The sequence below is a fragment of the Lasioglossum baleicum genome, chromosome 10, assembly GCF_051020765.1.
Source record: "Lasioglossum baleicum chromosome 10, iyLasBale1, whole genome shotgun sequence".
Taxonomy (NCBI): Eukaryota; Metazoa; Arthropoda; class Insecta; order Hymenoptera; family Halictidae; genus Lasioglossum; species Lasioglossum baleicum.
This window is the reverse complement of record NC_134938.1, coordinates 9701889-9727572: the sequence shown is the minus strand read 5'-3', so window position 1 is coordinate 9727572 and position 25684 is coordinate 9701889. Positions and strand designations below refer to the sequence as shown.

At 38.2% G+C, this 25684-nt stretch overlaps 1 protein-coding gene and 1 long non-coding RNA gene across 8 annotated transcripts in view; one reads left to right on the top strand and one right to left on the bottom strand.

The window, feature by feature from the left end:
- LOC143212763 (uncharacterized) overlaps window positions 1–25684 on the bottom strand; it is a 69343-nt gene that overhangs the window by 18350 nt on the left and 25309 nt on the right. For all 4 annotated transcript variants that reach the window (XR_013009767.1, XR_013009764.1, XR_013009765.1 and 1 more), the window contains one exon: window positions 135–258. This is a non-coding gene — a long non-coding RNA (uncharacterized LOC143212763). The remainder of the gene's footprint in view (window positions 1–134; window positions 259–25684) is intronic.
- The window catches only part of Mesk2 (misexpression suppressor of KSR 2), a 58188-nt gene that overhangs the window by 20398 nt on the left and 12106 nt on the right, over window positions 1–25684 (top strand). For all 4 annotated transcript variants that reach the window (XR_013009761.1, XR_013009763.1, XR_013009762.1 and 1 more), the window contains exons 4-5: window positions 23258–23457; window positions 24083–24203. Coding sequence is in view for 1 of the 4 variants with exons in the window: in XM_076431876.1 (XP_076287991.1) it covers window positions 23258–23457; window positions 24083–24203 (321 nt within the window). In the remaining 3 variants the exon portion in view is untranslated. The remainder of the gene's footprint in view (window positions 1–23257; window positions 23458–24082; window positions 24204–25684) is intronic.

Here is a 25684-nt window from a genome sequence, read left to right as displayed (position 1 = left end):
AGCTGTTTTGAACTTTAACTAGGAGCAAAAAGTAAGTTCATCCGGCGACTTCAAAATATTAGCATTCATTGCAGAAAGCATCATTTAAAAAATTCGTTTGAAAAGTCGATAAATAAATGTGTAAATGATCTTACCTATCTTCAACGTGTAGTTGTCGAAATGGTTGAGGAAATTGAGCCTGAAGATTGGCCAATAATATTATGAAGAAAATATGACCCCATTATCCCTCCTTCTTATTGCCTTGGGCATTTGAAAAATCTGAAAAAATTCGTACTTATTCTAATCTCTAATTTAATGTGCAAGTGTCGCTTCAGCGAAATGTTGGAACCTCTTAAAAATTATGAACAGACTCCGGATTTTATGCATTGATTGATTTACGTATTGATTTCACTGCATTGAAATTATTCACGAAGAATATAAATTTATATTTAGCTTCTGCGTCTTGCAATTGATGCACAACTTTTTACTCTGCACAAACAACCGGAGTCTAATTATAAAGAATTACTGGGGTTCACGATGTAATAAAATGGAGGTTTCGCTGTTGCTAGCTCGGGACATCCCAGTAAACAAGGTCGAAGTAGAAATAACGAAATCTACAATCTGATATCGAACTATCGTAGATTAACTGGAGCATTGCGTACACGAGCGTGCAATTCCAAAGTGGCCGGTGTGGTTCGTGATTTATAGGAGAGCGCAATGTTTTCAGGTTGAAGCCCGTGTCCCACGACGCAAAAGCAAATCGATCGAACACATTAACTCGGAGAAATGAAATTGCGATGGCGTGGGTGCTGCGTGTTGTGCCCACCCCCTCGTGTGACGTCGATTCGAAAGCCGTGGATCACGTTCCATTACGCGACGGGAAATTATTTTGATTGCGCTGGGGACTGGCCTTGTCGTCGGGGAAAACCGAACGGAGTGTTAACACGTTTTTTGGGGTAGAAACCGGAACCGCGAGATTGTTCCCCGAGATCTCTTTTCTCGAAGGTGCTATAATGCTTTATCAAAACAGCACCGTCGCGAAAAGTTCGCGCGGAAAGAGGGTGGAGAAGCGAGTTCTTGGCAACGCCGCCGATCACCTTTCCTCGTTTAAATGCAAATTCCAGGGGTAATTAGGGGGCTCAAATGTTGCCGAAACTCTCAAGGTTCCACGGGGACACTCAGACCAGGTCTACTGTATCGTTATATAACTGGAAAAAGTTTGCCCGTGCCAGTTGGGGTTGCTTGACTCCGGCTATATAATAACCGGACCTCAATTAAACTCCCAGCTATTCGGTAACCTTCCTCAAAGTTCCCGGTTCGAAGAATAGGCACCGGAGAAAGTCCAAAGATTTCGCAACGTTTCTCCTTTTCTGGCCCGGAACCCCTGAAAAGTGTTTAAGAATTATACGATGAAGGACGAACTTAATGTACCAGCGTCGTTAACGAACGAACGCTATTTTTATTCAATCCTACGCTTTCTTTTTATCAAATATTTACGCTGCGAATTTTATTCACTGCGGAGCGGTGCAAGTAGTGAAAGGATTTAAAATACTGTTGTATTATCTTCAACTCCTTCAAGTTATTTAGAAAATCTAGCATTATTATCATGTTTAACATTTCCTTTGGAATGGGAGTAACTGTTATTTGGTTTCTAGTAATTAGACTGCGGATGTTTATGCAATTTTCAATTTTTATAGACAAATTTGTAGATCCAAAACAAATAAAAATCTTACTAAATTCTATCAACATTTATATTCTAAAATTTTTTGTAAATTTTCATGCATAAAGATCCGCAGTCTACTAATAATATATAATATTTAATAATTTCCCACATCGAAATTTATTCTAACATTTCCAGTCAACATTTAATCAAGCTCAGCTTTCAAAAAATCTAGGAATCTGTTGCAAGAATTCTTTGTTGCACGAACTCGCTGGAACACTCCGCGGCGCAATGAATTTGTGAGCACGATTCCAAACGCGAGTTCAACGTAGTCTGAATTACGGGACAATCCCGAATATGTTGACCGGATCGTCGGCACAATGGCAGCTAGTGTTGGTGCACGGCACGACATTAAATTCCGAAGCCTCTGGACAACGTCGCATTGTTCTCACGTAATTAAACCAGGAGAATTACACTTCTATCTGACGGATCATAACAGTCCTCGAGTCGCGAGCCGGCCGAAGCGTCACGAATAATTTCCCCCTCGAATTTATTGCGAACTTAACGTGTCCTATGATTCGGTGTGTTATACGACTCTCGTCCCCTCTCGTTGTTAATTAAATTCTTTATGAATTTCTGCGCGGTATATTTTTTTCAGCTCATGGTCGTTGCAGGAACTCTGCGTTTTTTGAACGACCGCGTTGTTACTGGTTGCTGTGAACTATTCTTTACGAATTGTTCTGTACGAACTATTCTGTGCGAATTGTTCTGTACGAATTATTCTTTGTGAATCGTTCTTTGCGAATCGTTCTTTGCGAATCGTTCTTTACGAATCATTCTAACAATTCTTCCAGAATTGGTATATTTTTAATAATTGTCTGGCTCTCTATCTGGCTTTCCAGTCACATAAATTGTTGAGAACCTCCTCGAGCACAGTATGTCCTAAATTTGGGGGAGAGTGCAGCAACGTTTGAAGAAACAGAAACATTTATCGTCCCCGGACAGTTGATTTACGGAATCCAGGTTTTTCCTTGATAAAACGTTCGGCCAGACAGTCCGACGTCCTACTTGGACAGCGGGCAACGGAATTGTTCGCGGTAAAACAATTAACAGTAAAATTAGGATCAATTACAGGCGATTAGTGCCAGCAGATAGACACGGCGGTGTTCTTCGTTCTGAATGCGTCCAGTCGCTGGCAAGGGGCGGGTTTCCGCACTGCCAAGGAAAGGAATGGAGAACTTGGGGATATCGATTCACGTGGTATTTGTGTCACAAGCTTGTGATAGCTCACAATGCCATCGACTGACTGGAATAGCAACGCGGTTCGAAGAAAAAAGAAAACGAAGTTACACCCCCGTTCCTGTTGATCGATATCGAGCCCCTGAGAGAAGCGTCGCCTTCGCTATAAATTAATCAGTCGCTATAAAAATAATTCACAAAGCGAATTACAGCCGAGCTGAATTCTGTTCTAACCTGCTACAACTTGACCGATACAATTTACCAAATCGGATTATATTTTACGATCCTGTTTTACCGAATTGGATTCGAGCGAATTTTGTGCTTTCATATCATCGTGTTTTATTCTTTCATTTTCCATCATACTGATCTTGTATCATCGAGTCAATTTACCGGAGAAAATCAGCTTGAAAGATGAGGAACTACAAATGTTAAAGACAACGAATATGTCATAGAAACGATTTCGACTAATTTTGCACGACAGTTTAATGAAACTTTGCCATTTTGTGGAAGGTGCGAGGCTCTTCCGAGAATTATGGTTCCCCCGCGTCTTCGAATGAGAAAGGGTCGTTAATTTATATAAGATAGGAAGGAGGGGGACTTCTATATATCCCGCGATCGTAAATTTCCGCGGGAATGTTATATCGAAGATAAGCGACGATAAAATCCTGGCGGCGAGACATTAAAATATCACTGTTGCTTATGACGCCACGGGCGCATACGTCATTTTGTGCTACTTTCCCCGCGAATTCGTTTTCGCGATGCTTGGCAGCGCGCCAGACACATCCGAATTACCTGATCCCGGGCTTTGGCTCAATTTCCGATTCGATAGGAACAATACAAATGGCATTTTTCATTTGGAACGTCGATATGTTCGAAGAATTGGGAAGTTAGAGGCTCCATGCCGAATTTTGGATCTGGGCATTCTAAGTATCGAGTAATTCACTACTCTGCCCCGTGCGAACGTCGATAGATGAATGAACATTTGCTTAATAATGAAAACGTGTTTTTAAAAAGAAGAAAATTGTTTTAGAATATTCTTCGAATGTCGAATGAATCACTTCACTTGCCACAGCATTTTTTTAAATTTCATACTAATCTTGGGTATTATTTAAATTGATCGGGGGAAAAAAAATTATATCGACACTATCTTTCTTCCCATTATAAAATTGTGTGCCAATCTCAGCCATTGTTCAGATTTACCAAGGAAATTTTATTGATGCGATGTAAAGAGAAGAAAATATGTAAACGGAGGAAATACGTTCCTACCGTACACGGTATTACTATTAAACAAGATTAAGTTCGTTTCCCGAGAAATTGCGATCGTTAACGTTCCGAGGTGACTATATCTTCAAAGTCAACGTACACAGACACCAGCCGAGGCTCTCGCCGCGCCCGGGGTACGGCGAACAAGCGCAACATTTCGGATTCCGCGAGTAAGAGCATTGTTCAGTTCGCAATTAGTCGGGCCATCGACAACAGCGACACGTTTCATAATTAGCGAGCACGCACCGGCCTATATGTTGCCGGCGCAAGAGAGAGAGAAATGGAGAGAATGGTCGGAAACTAGAGCGCTCGACCCCTCGCCCGGCAACAGTGTGTCAACCAAAAGGTAAAGGATTGCTCTGGAATTGCGATCGATGCATGCGCCGACGGAACGAGTAGACAAGAGACTGCCTCTCCTTATCGTCCACCGGGAAGTGCATCTTTTATTGGCGAATGAGTATGCGAATCGACCTGATCTGTTGCTCCAGTTAGACTCGTATTTAGCCTCCCTTCCTGTCCCCCTCTCTGTCTCTCTCTCTTGGACGGTGAATAACTGTAGCGGAACGTGGTCTGCAGTCTACATCGATTTACGAGGGAGTCGTTCGTTCGCCTGTCCCCCTGTTCCGAAGAAACGACCGACCGACTCCAGAAAGGAAACACGTAAATCGATCTGTCCCCGGCGCGGCGGACTCGTCTTACCATTTACCATGCATCTTCCCGTCGACCGTGAGGCGGAACCGACCCGACGCAAAAATTCTGGCCAGTTCGGTTAATCGATCGGCAAAAACGACACGGGATATCGTGTGTCGGGAACACCGGTGTCGAGTGTTCACCGCGAATCCTGCTTTCCTACCAGCCGCGATTAAATACGCGATTTACCTTGCCCGCCGATTCCCGGGTCTACGGTGACCCAGATCCGCGAGGATCTTCTTCCGTTCACGACGATACGCTTGATCTCGCGGTCAAGCATTTTATCGAATTGACGAGTCCCGACGGGGATCTTATTTCGAGCACGGTGAGAACCTCGATGGTTGCACAAAATCGGATGGTGGAAAATTGCGTGGGAACTTTTAATACAAAATGTAAGGGCTTTTTATAGAATATATGAGCTGCGGTGGAGCGCTTACTTCGAATACAGTGGGACCTCGGTAGTTGCACAAAATGCTAATATGAGAGACTCGTGATTTTTATAAGTCTAATTATTCAAGTAAAAGAGCCTATATACGGGTAGTTTTCTATCCTAATATTAAAATAGCGTAGATATCAGATGATCTGAATAATAAAACGCCGAATACTGATCTATTTATAACGAATGATGTACAAATGATAAAGCGAATGAATTTTCTCCACGTCTCTAAGCAAATTCACCACCGCGTTGTCAAGGACTACTCGTCGCGTAAGGATGCGGGAAAACTGTTACCTATCTTTCCGAGATCTTATTTTCGACCACAGTGGGACCTCGATAGTTGCACAAAATTCGATGATGCAAATACCGATGTTCAATCGACGAATCAGTCAATTGATTGCAGGGACCTCGAAATTCAAAACGGCCGGATTATAGAATTATAGAATTTATGACTGCGGTGGAGCGCTTACTTCGAATACAGGGGGTCCTCGATAGTTGCACAAAATTGGATGATGCAAATACCGACGTTCAATCGACGAATCAGTCAATTGATTGCAGAGACCTCTTAATTCAAAACGGCGGGTTTATAGAATTTATGAACTGTGGTGGATACTTCGAATACAGTGGGACCTCGATAGTTGCACAAAATCAGGATTGGTGATGCAAATGTGAGACTCGTGATTTTTACAAGTCCTAATTATCGAGTCCTAATCCTGATTCTTCGAATAACAAAGTGGCGCACAACTAATAAACCGAACGAATTTTCTACACGTTTGTCAATGACTATTCGGACTAAAGGATGCAGAAACTGTTAGCTATCTTCACCACCGTACGGAATCGCCTTTCAGAACGAGTAATCGGAAGCCCGGTTCGTGTACCTTTTAATAATGAATGCGCTATCTATTTTGGTCACAGCCGACCAGAGCGTCTGCTTATCGCGCTCCAAATTCAAATCAGCTTTAAACCTACGATTGCGCCCGCATTCACCGGCTGTGATTAATTTACGCTGGCTTTAAAGCTCGGCTTAAGTCCACTTGGACACGGGCACCAAACGTCCTTCCGCTTTTTCCTCCCGTGCAATCGTCGCGCGTCTACGCAAATTAAATCTCTCGGCTATTCAACGATATCCGCAGTCCATTCACTGTTTCTCGCCTAACCCGCGCGAAAACTCTTCAAATTGAAATATATCACCGGCGCCCGTAATACCCGACCGTTTCCCGGCGGAAAACGTTACACCCTCGCGCATTCACCTGAACGCCCTTTCATTTCGCTGGGAGATGACAACTTTCCGGAGAAACAAAGCCGGTTTTTTTCTCTCTTTTGCCAAACTCTGTTCATTGTGAGCATTTTCACTTCGAAACCCTGGTCGGAAGACATCTAATATTGAATCGGAGCACATGCAGTTCTGAAAGTTTCACTGATCGGTATGGCCAGTTAGGCCTCTATGAATGAATACTGTAGTATTATGCACGCCGCTCGCATGTTAAGTTCGGAACCGGTCTTAGCCTTTTACGAGATACTATTCGTCTTATAGTCGGTGTATTTAATAATGTGCGAAATGTCATTTAATAGACTTTATGCATTTATGACAAGAAATGGTAGATGAAATTTAACAGTGTACCAAACGGCATTAATAGACTGTGCATTTATGAAAAGAAAGGATAGATGGAATTTAAGATTGTACCAAACGTGATTAATAGATTTTGTGCATTTATGACAAGGAAGGGTAGCACTTCATAGTGCGGAACAGTAAAACATTTACGGAATTTAAAGACACTGTTTTATTACCTTCAACTCGTTCAAATTATGCAGAAGAGAAATATCCATGTAGTTCCTGCAATTAATGCACACAATTTTTATTTTGGTAATTATTGCTTTAAATCTACTAAGTTTTATGTTACGACATAAATTAGTTACTGAAGAAGAAGAAGAGTTGAAAGTTGTATAACTTTGTGTTCAATATTTGAACCCATACTCAAATGTAATCATCTTGACAATTATTTTATGATCTTCGTGGAAGCAACTGTTTGACGAAGAATGTATTTAAAAATGGACTCTGAGCATGAGAGGTGTTAATGACAGTGGTACAAACACAATTGCCCTCCGTTGTAGATAACCTTGTTTCGACTGTCAAGCGACAATACTTAACTTGACCCAGAATTTTGAAGTTTTCGAGAGTGTAATGAAACAAGTCACACAGTAAAATCTCCATTTGTCTGCTGTGCCCGATCACTGGTAGAAGCAACAAAGCTCTTGAAGCGTTGGTGGTTTGAAAGGTAACCCGATGGAATTTGCATAATCGATACCAGCTTGCCTACATTCGACGTCTGCCCTCGTAAGAGCCGCACAGAAAGAGTCTTGGAAGTTTTGAATAATCGAGCCTTAACGTTTCTTTGATTATGAAACTTCCGGGACAATTGTGCATTATCGGAGGGAGAAAAAGGTTGAATTCATTGGGAATCTGTAATGTATTCCAGGAAATCCGAACTAATGGAAGATTGCAGTTTGTTTTATCAAATTTTATATCCGCACCTCCTTGACCTGCGCCATTTTCAACACTGAAACTCGAATTTCTTCGTTTTACAATTATTGAGATTGCAGATATTTTTGCGCAACGGTTGTTAAATTGTAAAAGTCTTGTCATTATTTTTAAAATGCAAAGTTGTTACTCCTAGTGATCGGTGATTCTACTATTAAAATTGAATGGTTAGGAAAACTGGTTGATAATTACTAGACTGCGAATTGTATGCATTTATTAGACGCAACTTCAATCAGTAAAAGGATTAAACGAATATAAGAATGTTTATGTACTATTTGTACCTTGTTAAAATAATTAAAGGATCAATGACCATTTCGTTTGACTTGCGTTTCACGTAATCGATACAAACAATTATCTTGCTTGAAGATCCGCAGTCTAGTAATTATACAAATTGGTGTATAATCTACGGATCGCGTGGACAGTGCAGTTCGAGAAAATGTAAAACTTTTTGCAAAGTACAAAATGTAGACGAACATTTAATTAAGCTAAAAGCCACTCTCTCTATCTCTTGCAACAATGATCAGTAGGTTCGGCGAAATTAACGTTCAATTGCATACTTCTCTATTGCATTAAATATTAATTACTTGTTTAATTTGACTTGTTTAATTATTAGATTTAACCGAACAAAAAACGCAGATTGAAATAATGAGACTCGTTAAAACCGAGCTTCGACATCGGCGTCTACTCAGCGAGTAGAGACAGGGACATTGCCGGGCTCAACTCGAACCGGAAACGATAGTGTGACGCGATAAAGATACGGGAACAACGCACAGACGGATTTTCTGTGCTTGGAAATTTAATGAAGTCGTACGAGACACCACGGCTGCGGTTCTATTTTTAAGCGATAGAGGCGGTTCGAAGCAACTGGAAAAAGTCCATTGCAATGATAATTGATGAACGAGTGCGCAGAAAAACTTTCACGGAAGCTGAGTGCTTCTTCAATTGGTTTTTGTTGACATGATTATCGGTGGCAGTCGGCATATTATTCGAGATTCGATCCAATTATCTCGAATTAATGCGTGGGGAATTATGAAGAAATACGCGACTGAATAATCAAATTTTAAAGCCTCAATCGTTCCAATACTGTGGTGAACATATCGTCGTATAATCAATTATATTATCCATCATATCATCAATAATATCATCCAAAATATACAATCAATAATATCATCAATAATGCATAATCAATAATATCATGAATAATATATAATCAACAATATCATCAATACTGTATAATCAATAATATACAATCAATAATATCATCAGTACTATCATCCATAATATACAATCAACAATATCGTAAATAATGTATAATCAATACTATCATCAGTAATATCATCCATAATATACAATCAATAATATCATCAATAATGTATAATCAATAATATCATGAATATAATCAACAATATCATCAATAGTATATAATCAATAATATCATCAGTAATGTATAATCAATAATATCATAAATAATATCATCAATGTATACTCAACAATATCATCAATACTGTATACTCAATAATATCATCAATAGTGTATAATCAATAATATCATCAATGATACGTATATCATTAATAATATATCATCATACCATCAATAATGTATAACCAATACTATCATCAACAATATCGTCACATCATCAATAATATGTCATCATAAATTTATGTGAAATAATTGCTCACACGAAACAGAAAAATCTATTACAATCGCCGTGCGTTTGGATAAAAGTATTTGCACAATTTCTATCTTGATACATCGAACTAAAATTTTAATTCATTCACAAAACGTTTTGCAGTCTTCAATAAATTCATTGCTAGTTTCGTTCATAAATATTCTATCGGTTTCAGGTCGTTAATGACAACTTCTTTCATGCATTGCCATCGAGGAAGTAAATTGCCTGTAATTATGAACGAATCGTCGAATGGGACGAATATGCATGAAAATATCGAAAACATTTGCGAGCGTACAGTGTTTCTTCAGTTCATTTAACGAGTTCGTTCAACAACATGACTGTCAATGAGATCGATAACTTTTTATCGGCTTGTTCGAGAATATGCGCGGACAATTAATATCGTAGCATACAGAGGAAATGGAAATTTTGCAAAGAAATGACATTTGCAGTAATAATAACGAGCGGAAGGAGTTTAACCACGTTCTTTATATTTCTAATGGAGGAAGTAATGACGCACGGTGCAGACTACGTTATGCGTCGATGATCGTTAATGCCCGTAGGACGGTAAAAAGAAACATAAATTTTAATGCCGTATTCACGTCGAGTAAGACCTAACTCTCGGCTCCGCGAAGCCGTCGCCATTAAGATGTTACCGACGCTGAATTTGATCATGCTTGTAAAAACGATTTTATCGCGGATCAAGTTAAACTTTCAATCGGAGTCGACGGTTTATTCGTGCCATTTACCCGCGGCATTAAATATCGAATAATAGATGAACAATTTCCGATTCTCGGAGACGTCCGAGATAATTAAAGAACGTCTCGTCGAGTCTCGGAACTAGGGATCTCCTTTCAAATTTTCCTCGCTCATCCGGCGGATGATCGATAGTAATAAATGGCGAATTAATCTTTTGAAAGGTTCCGCTTCCCGGGGATTTCCTTTTCGCGATTAGTCGGAACATCTCGATCTGGTCTCCGATTGCAATTAGCACCTCGAAATAAAAAAAGGAACGAATGCAGAAGCACAAGGACTGATCGACATTTACGGCGGATTACAAAATGGCAGAGGTATTATCGAATCGACGCTCTAGCGGACAGCTGTAAATGGAAGTAAATATTTACCGTGCAAACACGTCCGTGCATATGCGTCGACGCGCATTTACGAGATACGTCTACAATAGCGCGTAAACCGATTCGCGTCTGATATATTGATCGCAGCGCGCATGTACGCGACGCCACGGTTCAAAGAACCAGTGACAACTATTTTTCGATGGAGTACAAATCGAAATACAAAACTGTCCTTCGGTTTTTAACAAGTTCTGTTAAAAAGAAACGTGCTCCAGTGTATTTCTTTTATGATTATCACGAGACACTACTTTAAAAACAAGTTACAAGAACGTAGCAATGGATTAAATACGAATGGACATGAAAGCATACAATAATAATTCTATTCTAAGAATTCTATTATGTTCAAGCACCAAAGAAATTATATAACTAAAATGCTTTATGATTTGTACTGAGAATAGTGTCATAAAATCATTCGGGACATAACTTCAATAACGAAACGTTGTTACATATTAATAAAAAATGGTAAAAAAAATTTGTCAACCATTTGCATCGGTGTTCGTCAATACGAAAACATAAAAAGTTTGCTGCGTCAAAAAAATTGGCAACAAAACCGGCGACGTATTCAGTTAATTTGCGTAAACGATGTTTGTCCGCAGAGACTGAAGAAGAGAATTGTTTCACGCGCGCAGAAAGACGTGTCGTGAAAAGTGAGCAAGAACTATGTCATTTAAAAAATAGAGTGATACGCCCGGAGCATATTGCGCCGCTAACTTTCCAGCAGCGCTGCAACATAGAGCGGTGAAAAAGTTCCATCACAGAGAAACGGTCGTCATAAAACCATTTAACATTCCCCTACAAATTTTCTCTACTTTCATTCAGAGGAGTATTGCGCTCTGTCCCAGTTTCTCCAGCCATCCCGTATTACTTGCAATTTTTCATTTTTTTTAATGCATCTCAGTTGTCTTGCGTTACGCGCGCAGCGAACTCGCTGCGGCGCCAGTTCGCGCGAAGACGTCACCGCATACATTATGACGAAAATAAAATAATGTTACATAGCGACAGAAAGAAAACTATATATATATAATGCATTCGTCGCGAAGTTTGTTTGCGCTAGCTTCCTACTTTAGGTGATTGGATGTTTCAGCGCACCGTGTAATGATGCTTTTAAATCATTTTTGAGGATCTAATACATGTCTAATACGTTCGATGCTTATTCATAAAAATGATCTGCGAGAGTAACAAAATTGTAGAAAGAAGATAGCCTATCAGGTTACGAATACTTTCCATTTTACTGTATCAATTTCGTTTTTTAATGGAATAAATAATAATATATTCGCCATATTACTTGCAATGGCCTGTTACCATTTATGAGGGAGCTCGAGTATAAGTCATTAGTAGACTTCTTTACGTGAAAGAAAAGCTTTCCGCATCAATTGCAAGGATCAGAAGCTAAATTGAAATTTGTTTCTCCTCTAATAACATTAATAAGTTGAATATTATGCTGGATAAAAATATACTTAACAATTTCGATCTATCTGGTACGTTCGTCTGCCATTACCTACATAATCGCTCGCTCGAAATATCCAGTGATACTTTCCCGATGCTACCCTCTGTAATACACATTTGTTTCGAGGATGCGTTTGTAATAAGGTTCGCCGAATGTCGTATCGATTTCGAATAAACTCCACCTGGTGGTAGACGAGCGTGCTCATAAATTCCTACAGCACTTTAATGAAATACTTTCCAGAGATATTTTTCCGGAGGATCTCTTCATTCCTAGAGGAAAGAATTTCATTTCTAGTAGGGATTGCATGAAACGGCTACGAGACACAGCCGAATAAGAATTTATGTCGCAAACATTAGGATGATCTCAAATTGCATTTCATTCTAAATTTTCTAAAACATATTTTTGCAAGATACGTACGCTAGACATAAATTTCTCTCTTCCATTAATAATTCTAATATATTGTACGTAACTATATATATACATATACAGGGTGAGTCACCAAACGTTACCACCTCAAATATCTTTGTTGTTTCTAAAGATACGTAAAATATGGTAAGGACAAAGTTGAATGGTACAATGGGGCTGACACGATGCAAAAAAAAAATTTTGTTTTTATGTCATTTTTTCAGAGATATGAAGGTGACCTTCATTTTTTTAAATGGAATGAGGTATTTTTTAATACATCAATCGATGCAGCTGGACATTCGTTATAATAAAGTACTAACCTATGTATGTCGAAAAGTTATTAGTTCAGGAGATATTTCAATTTAAATAACTCTAAAATACCATTACTGTCGTACTACGACGTCAGTGTTTACTTACTTATTTAACGTCTTATCACGACAGTAATGGTGTTTTAGAGTTATTTAAATTGAAATATCTCCTGAACTAATAACTTTTCGACATACATAGGTTAGTACTTTATTATAACGAATGTCCAGCTGCATCGATTGATGTATTAAAAAATACCTCATTCCATTTAAAAAAATGAAGGTCACCTTCATATCTCTGAAAAAATGACATAAAAACAAAATTTTTTTTTTTGCATCGTGTCAGCCCCATTGTACCATTCAACTTTGTCCTTACCATATTTTACGTATCTTTAGAAACAACAAAGATATTTGAGGTGGTAACGTTTGGTGACTCACCCTGTATATATATATATATATATATATATATATAGACAGCGGATCTTTATGAAAAATAAACATTTTCTACGTGAACTGCAACATACTGGAATGAAGTAGAAATTTATTTTCTGTCTAAACATGTTTAATAGGTTACAAATAATGTAACAGTATTTTTAAATTCATGTAATGTTTTTACTGTCTTAAATTACACCTGCTCATTGTTGTCATAAATGTATGAAATCCGCAGTTCATTTATTAAAATTGTAAAACACGTGACAAGACTTACTGGTTAGCCGAATGACGAGGAACATTGTCGGCAACGAGTGATCTCTTTTCAACGTCCTTTTGCGTAAATCAGAGGAAACGGGAGTCGATGTGAAACGTGTAAATGATATTATCGGAGAACGAATTTACGCGACGTTGGTTTCCCGAATGACGGTGCAAAGGGTAAGGGAATTGGTTCGAAAAGGCCGAGAATACACCCGGGGACACGAAGAAGAAAGTAACTTCTTCCTCGAGGTCAGGGGATGGTATTTTCCCAGATATTTCTGCAAAAGGGAACGTTCCTTTATCTCCTTGGAAGTCGCGGAAGCGTCAGCGTATAGAGAACAGGTCAGACCGTGAGTTTCTGACATTTTCCCCGGTAAACTGCTGTAAATTAGGTCACCCCGTAAATCTCCGGAAATGCAGGTCGAAGCGAGTTCTTCGGTTATCGTCCCGATACGACAATTAGCGCGATTAATCACCCCGTGAATTATTTATCTCTCCTGTTTCGGTATTAAACAGAGGGACGCGTAAAACATCGGACACGCGATTGTGTACATTAGCAAAATTATTAGGTCGTAGCATAAACAAGTTCGGTTGAATAGAATATCTCTTTTTATTTATTAACGAGGTGCGCTCTGAATTATCTTCAATCAATTGTGTAACTTTCGACTGCGGAGTGGCTTCTTTTCAATCACAGTTATGTACGTTCGGAATGAGTCATAACTGAAGCCTTGGAATTAGAACGCGCTTTTACACTTTCAACTGAACTTATTTATGTTACAACCTAATAGTTAATATTTCAAGATTTTGATTATTATCAGGCTGCGGATTTTATGCATTTATGATGAAAATGAGTAGGTGCAATTTAAAGCAGCAAAAATATTGGAAACATTTAAACATACTATACTAAACATAATGGGGAAGAAAATAAATTTCTAATTCACTCCAGTTTGTTGCAATTCAGGTAAGAAATTTTTATTCTGCATAAAGATCCGCAGTCTAATTGTAAGTATTATCTGCATTAACAGGATCGCTAAGTTCTGTCGAATTTATTCAATCAGTGAGAGAATCACTAGTTTTCAGCTTTGGAAAAAGTTTTTATACATTTTTCACATCAACGTTCTATGAAATATTGTAGAATATTGATCGCATAGTTTACGAGCACACTAGAACTAATTAATCTATTTTTACTGCAACGTCTGCTGCGTTCATAAAGGAACATGTCTGTGTTTTCAGTAAAATATTAGTCATAGAAACTGCACAGCAAATGAACCATTGTTCGAATCCGAAGGTTCAATAACAGAGATGTTTATTTATTTTTACCAATCATTATCTATTTGCAGAATTCTGTCCGAGCGCGACTTCATTTTACAACAGATAATTACACACGACGCGCTTCCCCCTCCCTCTCCCCAGTTGAAATAATTAAACTTCGCGTAACGTGTTACTTAATCACAACGTGTATCAGTCGCGAAAATAATTACGTCCGCTCGCTGAAACTGATTATGGACAACTGACTTCTGAATACATATTTGTTTTAGGTAATTCGCAGCTTTGCGGCTTTCCGTGGCATTATAAAGATCTTTAAAATACAGAAGATTAATATTTGATACACACATTATTCTTTACTCTAATAAGCTGTTTAATCAAGAAAGTGAAACTTTAAGTCGAAAGTAGAACCATTTGATTACAGTTTCTCTAAATCTGTCTGCAAGTCTAATAACTAGACTGCGGATCTTTATGCAAAATAAAAGTTATCTGCATCGATTGCAAGAAATAGAAACCAAACTGAATGTTACTTCTTTCCTTAATGATTTTAACAGAGGAAAAATCATACATTGACATCTTCAATTTTGAAAATTTTCCAACAATTTTGTATTTCATCTAACTCAATTTTCCTATAAATACATAAAGATCCGCAGTCTACAAATAACATATTTATATTTTGTCACTCACACTGACAAGCGCCAATTACGTTTTCTGCCATTTTGGCTTCCAGCTCGATGTCCATTTCATTCAGTTGTTTTTTAGCAATGACCTAACATTTTTCGATTTATTGGTGTTTGGACTGTTTCCAAGCTATGGAGGCAGTGCTATTCGTTTCAAAATTTTGACAGTGATTGGGCTTGTCGAGTAGAGGAACACACATCCTCGCGATCAACATGTTCGCTGTCCCGTGACCCATTTTTTTTTGTGTACACTTGGAACGTACGAAACAAAATGAAATATATTTTCTGCTCGTTCCATATTCTTTATAACTGAAAGAAACTGTTGCTTTTTATTTTTAACGAGTAAATATGTAACTATAAATTGAGTTTAAAGTTATTTCGAGAGCCAGAGAACACCGAACACCTTACTTTCGAAGAAACAGTAGCAGAATATGATAAGATCGTTATTTTGCGAGTACACTGATCAAACTTGTAACGAGGAAACTGAATCTTTATTTGTTTCCAACTACGAGGTAATAATCCGTAGATGTGCGTATTTGCAGAAGCATCCGCAGTCTAACCACCTGGCTTTCCAATTAATTCAATCCGATAAACACGTCTATATAACCAGCGTTCGCAAAAGTTTCGCAATGTGAAAGTAATCCTTTCAATGAAGCAGAATTTAGAATAGAAACAAAAATTGCTCGAATTCAAACTAGAGTACAAATTGTAAACATTTTTTAGCAAACCGTTTCATTTTTTGAAGGCCATACAGACGTTATTGCACGCGATGAGCTCTAATTATACCTTCGAAAATTATGGAAATACACTACTTTAATTAGTTTTCACAGAACCGAAGTGAATCCGGAAACAACTGTTAACAATTTGCGACGAATGTCCAGATTTAAGCACGAGTTTCTACTGCAAAGCGAACGAACGTTGGAAGAGTGCTCAGTATGCACATTGTAACTTTCCAATTTTTATCCCATTAAATAAATTACTCTGATTTTACGGAAGTTTGGAGGTTGCTGGATTCGCAATCAAAGTGTTAATATGCATGTATAATTTCGAACATTTCCATATCCCTCAGGACCGCACAGGCCAGGAACAAAATTAGAAACTTCGAGGAGCATGCAGGTGGTATATGCGCACGAATTCTCGATGAAATACATTCAAAAATTCAATAAAAACTGGATCTTTAAAAATTAAGCCTTAACACTCGAGTGGGGACTGAGGCGCCACTAAAAACTGCTTAACCAATATTCAAAATATTGTTTACATTATTAAATATGTTGATACCTAATTAATTATTAAACAAATATTATATTAATCATAGAGAATGGAAATATTTTAGGCCGAACAAATGTTTAATTTTCGAGTTAAAATAGCTCCGAAAGGGTTAGTTATAATGCTTCTCGGATCGAGATGGGTTTCATCTAAAAATTGCTTACAGGAAAATATTCCACTTCCCACCCGAAAAGTCTCTCTGATTAAACAAAGTTGACACCTCTCTGCGCGTCCATCATCAAAAATTACTTGAACGAGATTCCTCCACGGGTGCATTCTGCTGAGGAGGCACCTACGCGCGACTCTTTCGTAATTCTGCTAAAACGATCTACCGGATGTCCTGTTCGGACGAGTAGCGAAGCTTATTGAAGCCAGAAATAAATCGGTGAAAAATATGTAATTCACTTAAGCATAGAAATTATTTCAAAAACAATGAAAATCCAAATAAAGAATCTTGATAACTATCGAGAGGATGAAACAAGAAAACAGTACAATACTCACACGTAGCGGTCACCGTATTGCGTCGTACACTTGTATACTTTCCGCGTCTCAAATGACGCAGTTATCGTCTCACTCACAGAAACTCACGTGTGTTTATTTTCACTCTCATTATACTAATGACACCGCGGCCGAAACCTTGGGTCCGCGAGGGTCGCAGGTACGGCAGGGCGGTGGAGTGAGGTGGGGTGGCTACCCTCGCGAATTTTTCATTGGTGGAGAGAGGCGAGAGACCCGAACGGAGTCCCCGACGATCGGCGATTGTCCCCGAATTGGGACCGGAGCAAAGGAGAGGGGAGGGGTTCAGTGGTTTATCGCCCCGTCGATTAACCCTTTGCACTCCTTTGTCGAGTGTGACTCGACATCAGAGAAAGAGAAATATAAATAAAACGGGTTTTTATATGTATTTGGTTCTTCCTTTATTTATTTAATTGTCTCAATTTTTAGTTACAAACAAATGCTAGCTAGACTGCGGTTCTTTATGCATTTAATAGTGCGTGCACAATTTTAGAATACAAGAAAACATGTATACAGTTAGGAGCAAAACTAATCGCATACGCTTTAAATCAGAATAACTTTTTTATGAATGGATCAAACGACTTCAATTTCTCTGTAAAGCTAGATGAATTAGTTTAGTAAATGACGTCTAAAAAATATGTTGAAAAAATGCATTTGATCGGAATTGTGAAAAATAATAGCCAAAAATTGATTTTTACGTTTGGTCAATTTGTATAAATTGTACACGCTCCGAAAATTTCATTGAAATCGGTTAATTGGTTTACGAGTTATAAACGATAAAAAGTGGTAAAAATTGCAATTTTTCAAGATTTCTGGTCGATTTTAACTCGTAAACCAATTAACCAATTTTAATGAAATTTTCGGAGCGTGTATAATTTATACAAGTTGACCAAACACATCTTTTAAATTCTCGTTATGGGCACAGCTAAAAAAGTAGTAAAAATTCATTTTTACTATTGTGTTTCACAATTCCGATCAAATGCATATTTACAACATATTTTTTAGACGTCATTTACTCAACTAATTCATCTAGCTTTACAGAGAAATTGAAGTCGTTTGATCCATTCATAAAAAAGTTATTCTGATTTAAAGTGTGTGTGATCAGTTTTGCTCCTAACTGTCGTAACGGACGTAAAGAATTTTCTGGCCGATAAATTGAACTTGTTCTTCATACACCATGTGTAACATATAATATTTCACTTGGTGATACAATTATTAGAACACAATGCGTAAAAAGATCAATTTATTTGAAATTTTAACTGACGCCACTCTCATAAATCTAAAGAAGTTTTCCGTGGACATTCGAGGGGGCTGGTTCAAGTGGGACACCCTGTGTTCGATTCGCAATACGTCGACGCAAGTGTTTGATGCAGTGACGGGTATATGTGCGCTTCAACAAGGCGTTTAGACCGGCCATTTCGCCGGGGAAGCGGTGATGCACTTCTGTACGTCACGGGGACTTTAATGAAGAAGAACGGAGCTGCTCATAAAGCTGAATAAGAGTGCAGGCGTCAAAGGATAATTGCGCACACAAATCAGAATGAAAGCACGTGGCGCATGGGCCTGGTGGGACGAGTCACCTTCGGAAACGCACGCGAGAACCACGGGAGATCTAGCCGACGTTCGCGACGCTCGCCAGGGCGTGGTCTTCGGGATCGATACCATAAAAAGCTACACAGTTCACCAATCAACCACCCCCACAATCGAAAGGTTAAACGTTCCCTCGAATTTTCAAGTCTTCGGAAAACGCCCACACGATTTTCCTCGCGGTCCAGCGATTTGAAATACCGATTGGTTGAACACGAATCTCTAACACTAGGGGACGAAAGAGTTCTAGAATCTTTTAATGAGTTCTCTATCTGAAATACGAATCGAGGAATTTTTTAAAACAGTATTCTAAAATAAAAGATCGTCGATGATTACTAGAGAAAAATTTATTTTTGTACCTGAATTTGAAGAAACTGGAGTGACATAAAAATCTATTTTTATTTCTTAACATGTTGAACAGAATTTTTAAATTCTTCTAATGTTTCTACTATCTTAAATTACAGCTGTTTAAATACTGTTAAAACGAAATGTTTCTGCGTCAGTTGCAAGAAATAGAAGGTTTTGGCTCTCTTTAATCATTTGAATAGATTGAAAACCATACATTGGCGTTCTAAAATCCACAGTCTCTAGTCACACCATGATTCTTGATAGAACGATATCAGCTCAACAGTGCAAATAGTGGTGGTGTATAATATTGTTCCAGTGAATTATATGTATAATATGTGTGGATAGGGAACCTTGTGTGCACTGAGATGAATAAATGAATAAAACGAAAGGGGGCAAACTTGGTTAGGTGCCAAAGCTGGTTGTTCTAGGAGCAGATGAGAATGATACACAGGGTGTTCTTCTGACGGCCTTTGACACGCGAGTGAGGATGAAAAGAACCATATGCTAGCTAAGTGGTTTGTTTGAGCACTTCGTTATGAAATTTCCAGTAGACTGAGAATGTCTCCGACTATTGGAAATTCATAGTAAGTTATCTCTCCTAATTAGACTGCGGATCTTTATGCATTTGTGGCTTCTAAAAATTTTCAAAAAATGTTATTTTTATTTATTCCAGACCTGCGAATATTCCACTTTCTTAAAATTCGTCTACAAAAATTGCAAATTGCACAAACCTCCGCAGTCCACTCTGCATTTGTGCAATAAAAAAGGAAAGTAATATCGGAATTCATACGAATCTTTCTTAAAACGTTTCTCGTGCTACTTTCCACTTCATGTTAATTTATGAATTACACTCTTGGGTTTATCAAGTTGAACGAGCTCTACTATTTCATTTAAATTGTTCGCAGAAATGGTTCTTCCAATTTTCCCACGTGAGATTTCCATGTGAATTTCATCTTTCGCGATAATCTCACAATGAACTAGATCGTGAGGGTTGTTTTTCGTCGTGCACGGATCACTCCCGATGTATTCGGGTTAATTGCTCCGTCAATTAAACACAGATGAATATTACAAGACTAATGCACTCGTGTACGATCGTGACGTATTCGCGAAGCGAATGAATATGGATCACTCGACGTCAAACAATCATTGATCATTCGTGCGAATTACGAACCTATATATATAGCAGGATACCGAACTAATCCGAAAGCGATTACACGATCAATCTCACGATGCTACATGCTACCGAAACTGCAAACTAATACCGATAATCGTACAATATTTGTGAACTATTTCACGGATAAATAGAAATTGAACAGTGTGTTTTTTTTAAAGTAATTCTATTAAGTTTCAAATAGTGTAGCAACATATTCTCAAATTCTTCTAATGTCTCCACAGTTCTACATATATGAGCAATTCATATTATAAGTGCATATAATCCACCGTCTAATCGTAATGTGCAGTCGTAAACTCATGCAAGTGGCTCTAATAATTTGATTACCTATTGAAACAACTTTACGATCCGATCGCCATAAAATACTTTTCCGAAAGTTCATTAACAAGTTGTTCGACGCGATGACGCCATCGACCGTGGGATTTTTTCGAGGGGGTTGAACAACTTGCGCGGAACGAACTCGTGCAATAAAGTTCCAATAAATGGCCCAGCGAAAGGGTAACCAGAAACTTTATTCGTCAAGTATTCACGCGACACCTCGAGATAGAAAAAATCTGCTAGCACAGCCATTCAAACCTGCTGAAAGCATCGACCTGGCGCCTTTTATATTCCGCTGTTGATGCAGCGAATATTTGATGCTACTTTGCCTGCAGTCTGAATGAATAGATAACAAGCAACACAGAAGGAGTAACGCCTTCTGCTTCGGTGATTCTCTTCGCTATCTTTATTCTCCTTGCAGATTCCACGCTGAAAAACGCGGGATGTGCGCGCTTAATTATAAACGCGCTCTTCCTAATTTCCCTGTGCAAACATTAACTCGATCAAACTTTCAACAATTACCGGGGAAACTAATTACTGGAGTATCGGGCTCGGGAGAATTGGTCAAGTTTGGAAAAGTTCAGACTTTATTATACTATTTAAAAACAGTTTTCGTATTTTTATGTTACACGAACCTGTCGCTCGTAAGATGATGGAGCTTCTTTTACAGCTTTTATTTTTTCAAGCATCTTTACACTTTTATCATTTTTTTATCTAATCATTAGACTGCGGATTTCATGCATTTATGACAAATATGAGTAAGTGAAATAGAAAACAGTGAAAAGATCAAAACAATGTAATAGTATCAATGAATTATTATCAACATACTAAAATTATTAAAGGCAGAAAGAAATATTTATCCGGAGAATTTTTACTTTTCATAAAAATCCGCAGTCTACTAATCCTTCTTAATTGATTGACTTGGCGAAGAAAAATGGGATATTCCGCAGAAAAGTGAATGTACGTCAGATAAAGATAGAAGGAAAAAGTGTACATTCATTAGCGGAATTTACAAAGCAAAACGTGGAGCATAAAAATTTAATGTTTCCTGAACGAGAAGACTCGAGTCACGCAGAAAAGTATTAGCATAATTATTAAACTAACAGCTAGTTTAATAAGAGCTGATTACATGTTTCTATGCAAGAAGTGTAAGGAATAAAATGATACTCTATTAATTCGTTTAAAAATTACAATTATTGTGACTGTAACAGACTTCGTAGAAAATATTGAATAAATGCGTTCAATGTTATTAAGTTATATAATGGAAAGCCAACTCCATCAAAGCTTTTGTTCGCGACTGTACTAGCGATACTGTTTACACAGAGCGAAAGTGGATCGCACAATTTAATGGTGCATTAGAAAAATGAATTTTCCGTTAACACGGGAATGGATATTTCAGTATCGCAGGCGGATGTCGATAAGGACAAAACGAATATCGATTGTCGTAATTTGCGGCGGTAGTTTTCCGCAGCTGCCCGGTTAAAATTAATACGTATCGAGCTTCCTAGCCTCTCTGGTCGGGTTCTTTTTAATTTCACACGATCAATTTATCACTGGGGGCATAAGGCTCTGACACTCCTTTGTAAAATATTCGCGCGGCGAATTTCGTTATCCAATTTATCCTTCCGTTCAGATATTCTTACATATCGAACTTCGGTTTTGCAAAATTGACACGGTAGAATTTAGATAAATGTCAGGAATTTTATGTTTTAGTTTCACTAAAAGATGCAATAAATGACTACACTACTTTTTGATTTATTGTAATTCACTGCACATCAATTAGTTTTTAGTGTTATTAAAATATGCAATAAGTGGTGATACTAATTTTAAATGTATCCATTTAAATTGTTAATAATGATAACATTATTAGAAAATAATTTATTGTCACACTTATGCCAAACGTTATACACAGTTAAGGATTATTATAATAGACTAGTGATTCTGTATATGAAAATTAAAATTAATCATAAAATATAAAGAAAAGATTTACCCAGCTTCACAAAATACGGTTTAAAAAAAAAATTATTCGACAAATGGCAAACATTATAAACCTAACAAACACAGTTAAGGATTAATATGATAAACTAGTGATGCTGTATATGAAAATTAAAATTAATTACAAAATATAAAGAAAAGAAGATTCAACCAACTTCACAAAATACGGTTTAAGAAAAATTATTAGACAAATTGGACAAATGGCAAATGTTATAATAGTAGACTAGTGATTCTCTATATAAAAAACGATTAAACATAAAATATAATGAAAAGAAGATTCAACCAGCTTCACAAAATACGATTTTTACCACTGACTAAAAAATACCATTAACTCTTTAAAGAATGAAGATAAATTTTGTTATTCGATAAAAATAGCGTCGAACCTCAACACATAAATTTTAAAAAGAATGACTTTGACAGCTCGGTGATTCGAGTCTTAGTTGAGACTCTGGCAAACGTGCAGGCAATAAATTTAGCCTGACTTAATAGGCCTTGGGAAGTTAGATACTCTTTATGCAGGACACTCGGTGTCAGGTGACTAGGTCTCGGGACATATTCACGCGTCTCCGATCTTTTATTGTTAATCGACGAGGCTGAAAAATGGATACTGACGTGGGAAAGGTGTGGTTTGAGTAACCCATGAATTTCTTTCAATGCGCAGCACGATGCCTTCAGATAGCATGGACGACATCGAGCTGAAAAATATTCAGCTTCAATTCCCTGCGTTGCGATATCTGTCGAGGGATGACAGCTCGGTGCGGGAAGAGAGGGTGGAGACCGACAAGGGAAGTTTGCTGGTCGCTGTGCAAGGAAACCGGGCGAAACCTGGCATTCTCACTTTCCACGACTTAGGCCTTAACTGTGAGTAACTTCGCCGTCATTATCATATAGACTGCGAAACTTTATGCAAACTCGTATTTTTTGCGGCGAACACGACGGAACTAGACGGTGAAGTCGAATTTTACTTTTTTCAGTAGTTCGTTTGGAAGTTGAAGAGTAAGAAGAAAGCCGACGTGTTACCTTGAGTGTCGCATTTATGTCCATAAAAGTCCCGCAATGCCAAAACGACTTATTTAATAATGCATGAATAGAGAAATCGAAGTTTAGTTTAATAATAATTTTGGTAACCTCACAACTCATAGATCCTTATAAAATTTGATTTACTTAATAGATTGTACAAATTAATTTTCAAGCTATGTCAAAAAGATGTGGCAGTCAAAGTGTGAACTGAGAATTAGTAATCACAATTGTACTTTTCAATTTTGATAGTCTCTCTTTCCCTATTATTAAATTAATTGATCTTGTTAGCCCTTTTCGTGAAGCATAAATATTCGCAGTATACTTATTATTACATTGTGAATAGGTATCCATCTCTTTTAATATATTATATACAGAGTGAACCGCGGAACATGATTGACAAAAATTATTATGTTGTTCGTAGGCTGGTCTAAAACTGTCGTTAATAAATCATTCTCGTTGTTTCTAGATATATCGAGCTTCCAAGCATTCTTCAATTACATCGACATGCGTGTTCTACTCGAGAATTTCTGCGTGTACCACGTGAACGCGCCGGGTCAAGAGGAAGGTGGATCAACGCTTCCTGAGGAGTGAGTGTACTTGCGATTATAATTGAATTTTTCACAGAGGTTTCACCTTCTCTGCAGAATTTAAATGTCTTTCAAATACACACTTGCTCCGTGTAGACCTAACCACTAGACTGTGGATCTTTATACTTTCGTAACATAAACGAACATATGGCATGCACGAAAACGTGTACATTAACTAAACTGAATTAGTTGACTGTAACGCAACTTTGACTTTACGCAAAATAAAAATTTTTTGCCTCGACTGCAACAAACAAGATTAAAATAGAAATTGATCCTCTTCCTTCAATTCTTCTAATGTTTTCATTTATTCATTTTGAATAAACATGACTCTCTCAATCTAACAAAACATGAATTCACATAAAGATCCGCAATCTATACATCACTGCACACGCAAAGCCAACAAATTATCTCTATAAATGTAACTTGACAATATCTCCTGAATTATTGCTTATGCAAGATGAGGTTCCGCAACAAAGAGATTATCCTGCGGCAGATAACCGCGAAAAAAACGTCACCCGCGAGCGATTTATTCTCTTCGCATTCAACCACCGACTCTGTTAATCCTTTTAGTACCAACCATCAAGTTAGTACTCGGCTTAACAGCGATCGAACAAAGGGAAAATCGATTCGTAGAGCGGCGCGTTTTCGTCCCCGTTCAAGAACTCACGGTGCACACGCGTCACTTGACCGCGGCGAATTCAATTAGTGCGAATCAATGGCCCAATTAACGGTTCTAATTAGTCGAAGCCCCGACGATGTTCCGTTTTTACCGCGGGATCATTCCACGCGTCTTAAAGATAGATTCCGCTCCGCTCGTGCTCGCATCGCGAGCTCTTTGCCGCGCGCTTTCACTCTATCGCAGTTTGCACTAGTACGGATTCGATCTTATCGGCCGTTGCGCAATCCGCCTTTCCAATATTCAATCAACCTCCCACGCATTGTGGAATAGTATCGCGCGAAATCGCCCCGAGCCTTTTCGTCCATTCCCGACACGCGTATCACGTGTATACTTACAAAAACAGACCTAAACTGTGCGGATAAGACCGCATGATCGAAGTGAAAACTTACCCCGAGTTTACCCGAATAGCGTTTCACGTCGGAGCGTGACGGATCAGACTCATTTACTGAATAGGAAAAAGTCAGGGACTCACTCCTGTCTGTTTTTTGCTCGCTCGGGTAAACTCGGAGGAGCCCAATAGCGTTTCGCGTCGGAGCGTGACGGATCAGACTCATTGACTGCCCAGCAATTAAAGAAGTTTTCACTTTAATAATATAATTAGACTGCGGGCTTTTGTTGCATGAGCGACGATAATGAGTATTGATTAAGCGGAGAACAGTAAAGAGATTTATTCTTTAACTGGCGTAGTGGGGTCTCTCGTGACCACAACAAAATTTCTGTACACCAACTTTCACATTATGCAAATTCTACAGGATGACCCAAAAGTGTACTTCCTTGAGAAGGGTGATTCCTGACGTCGTTT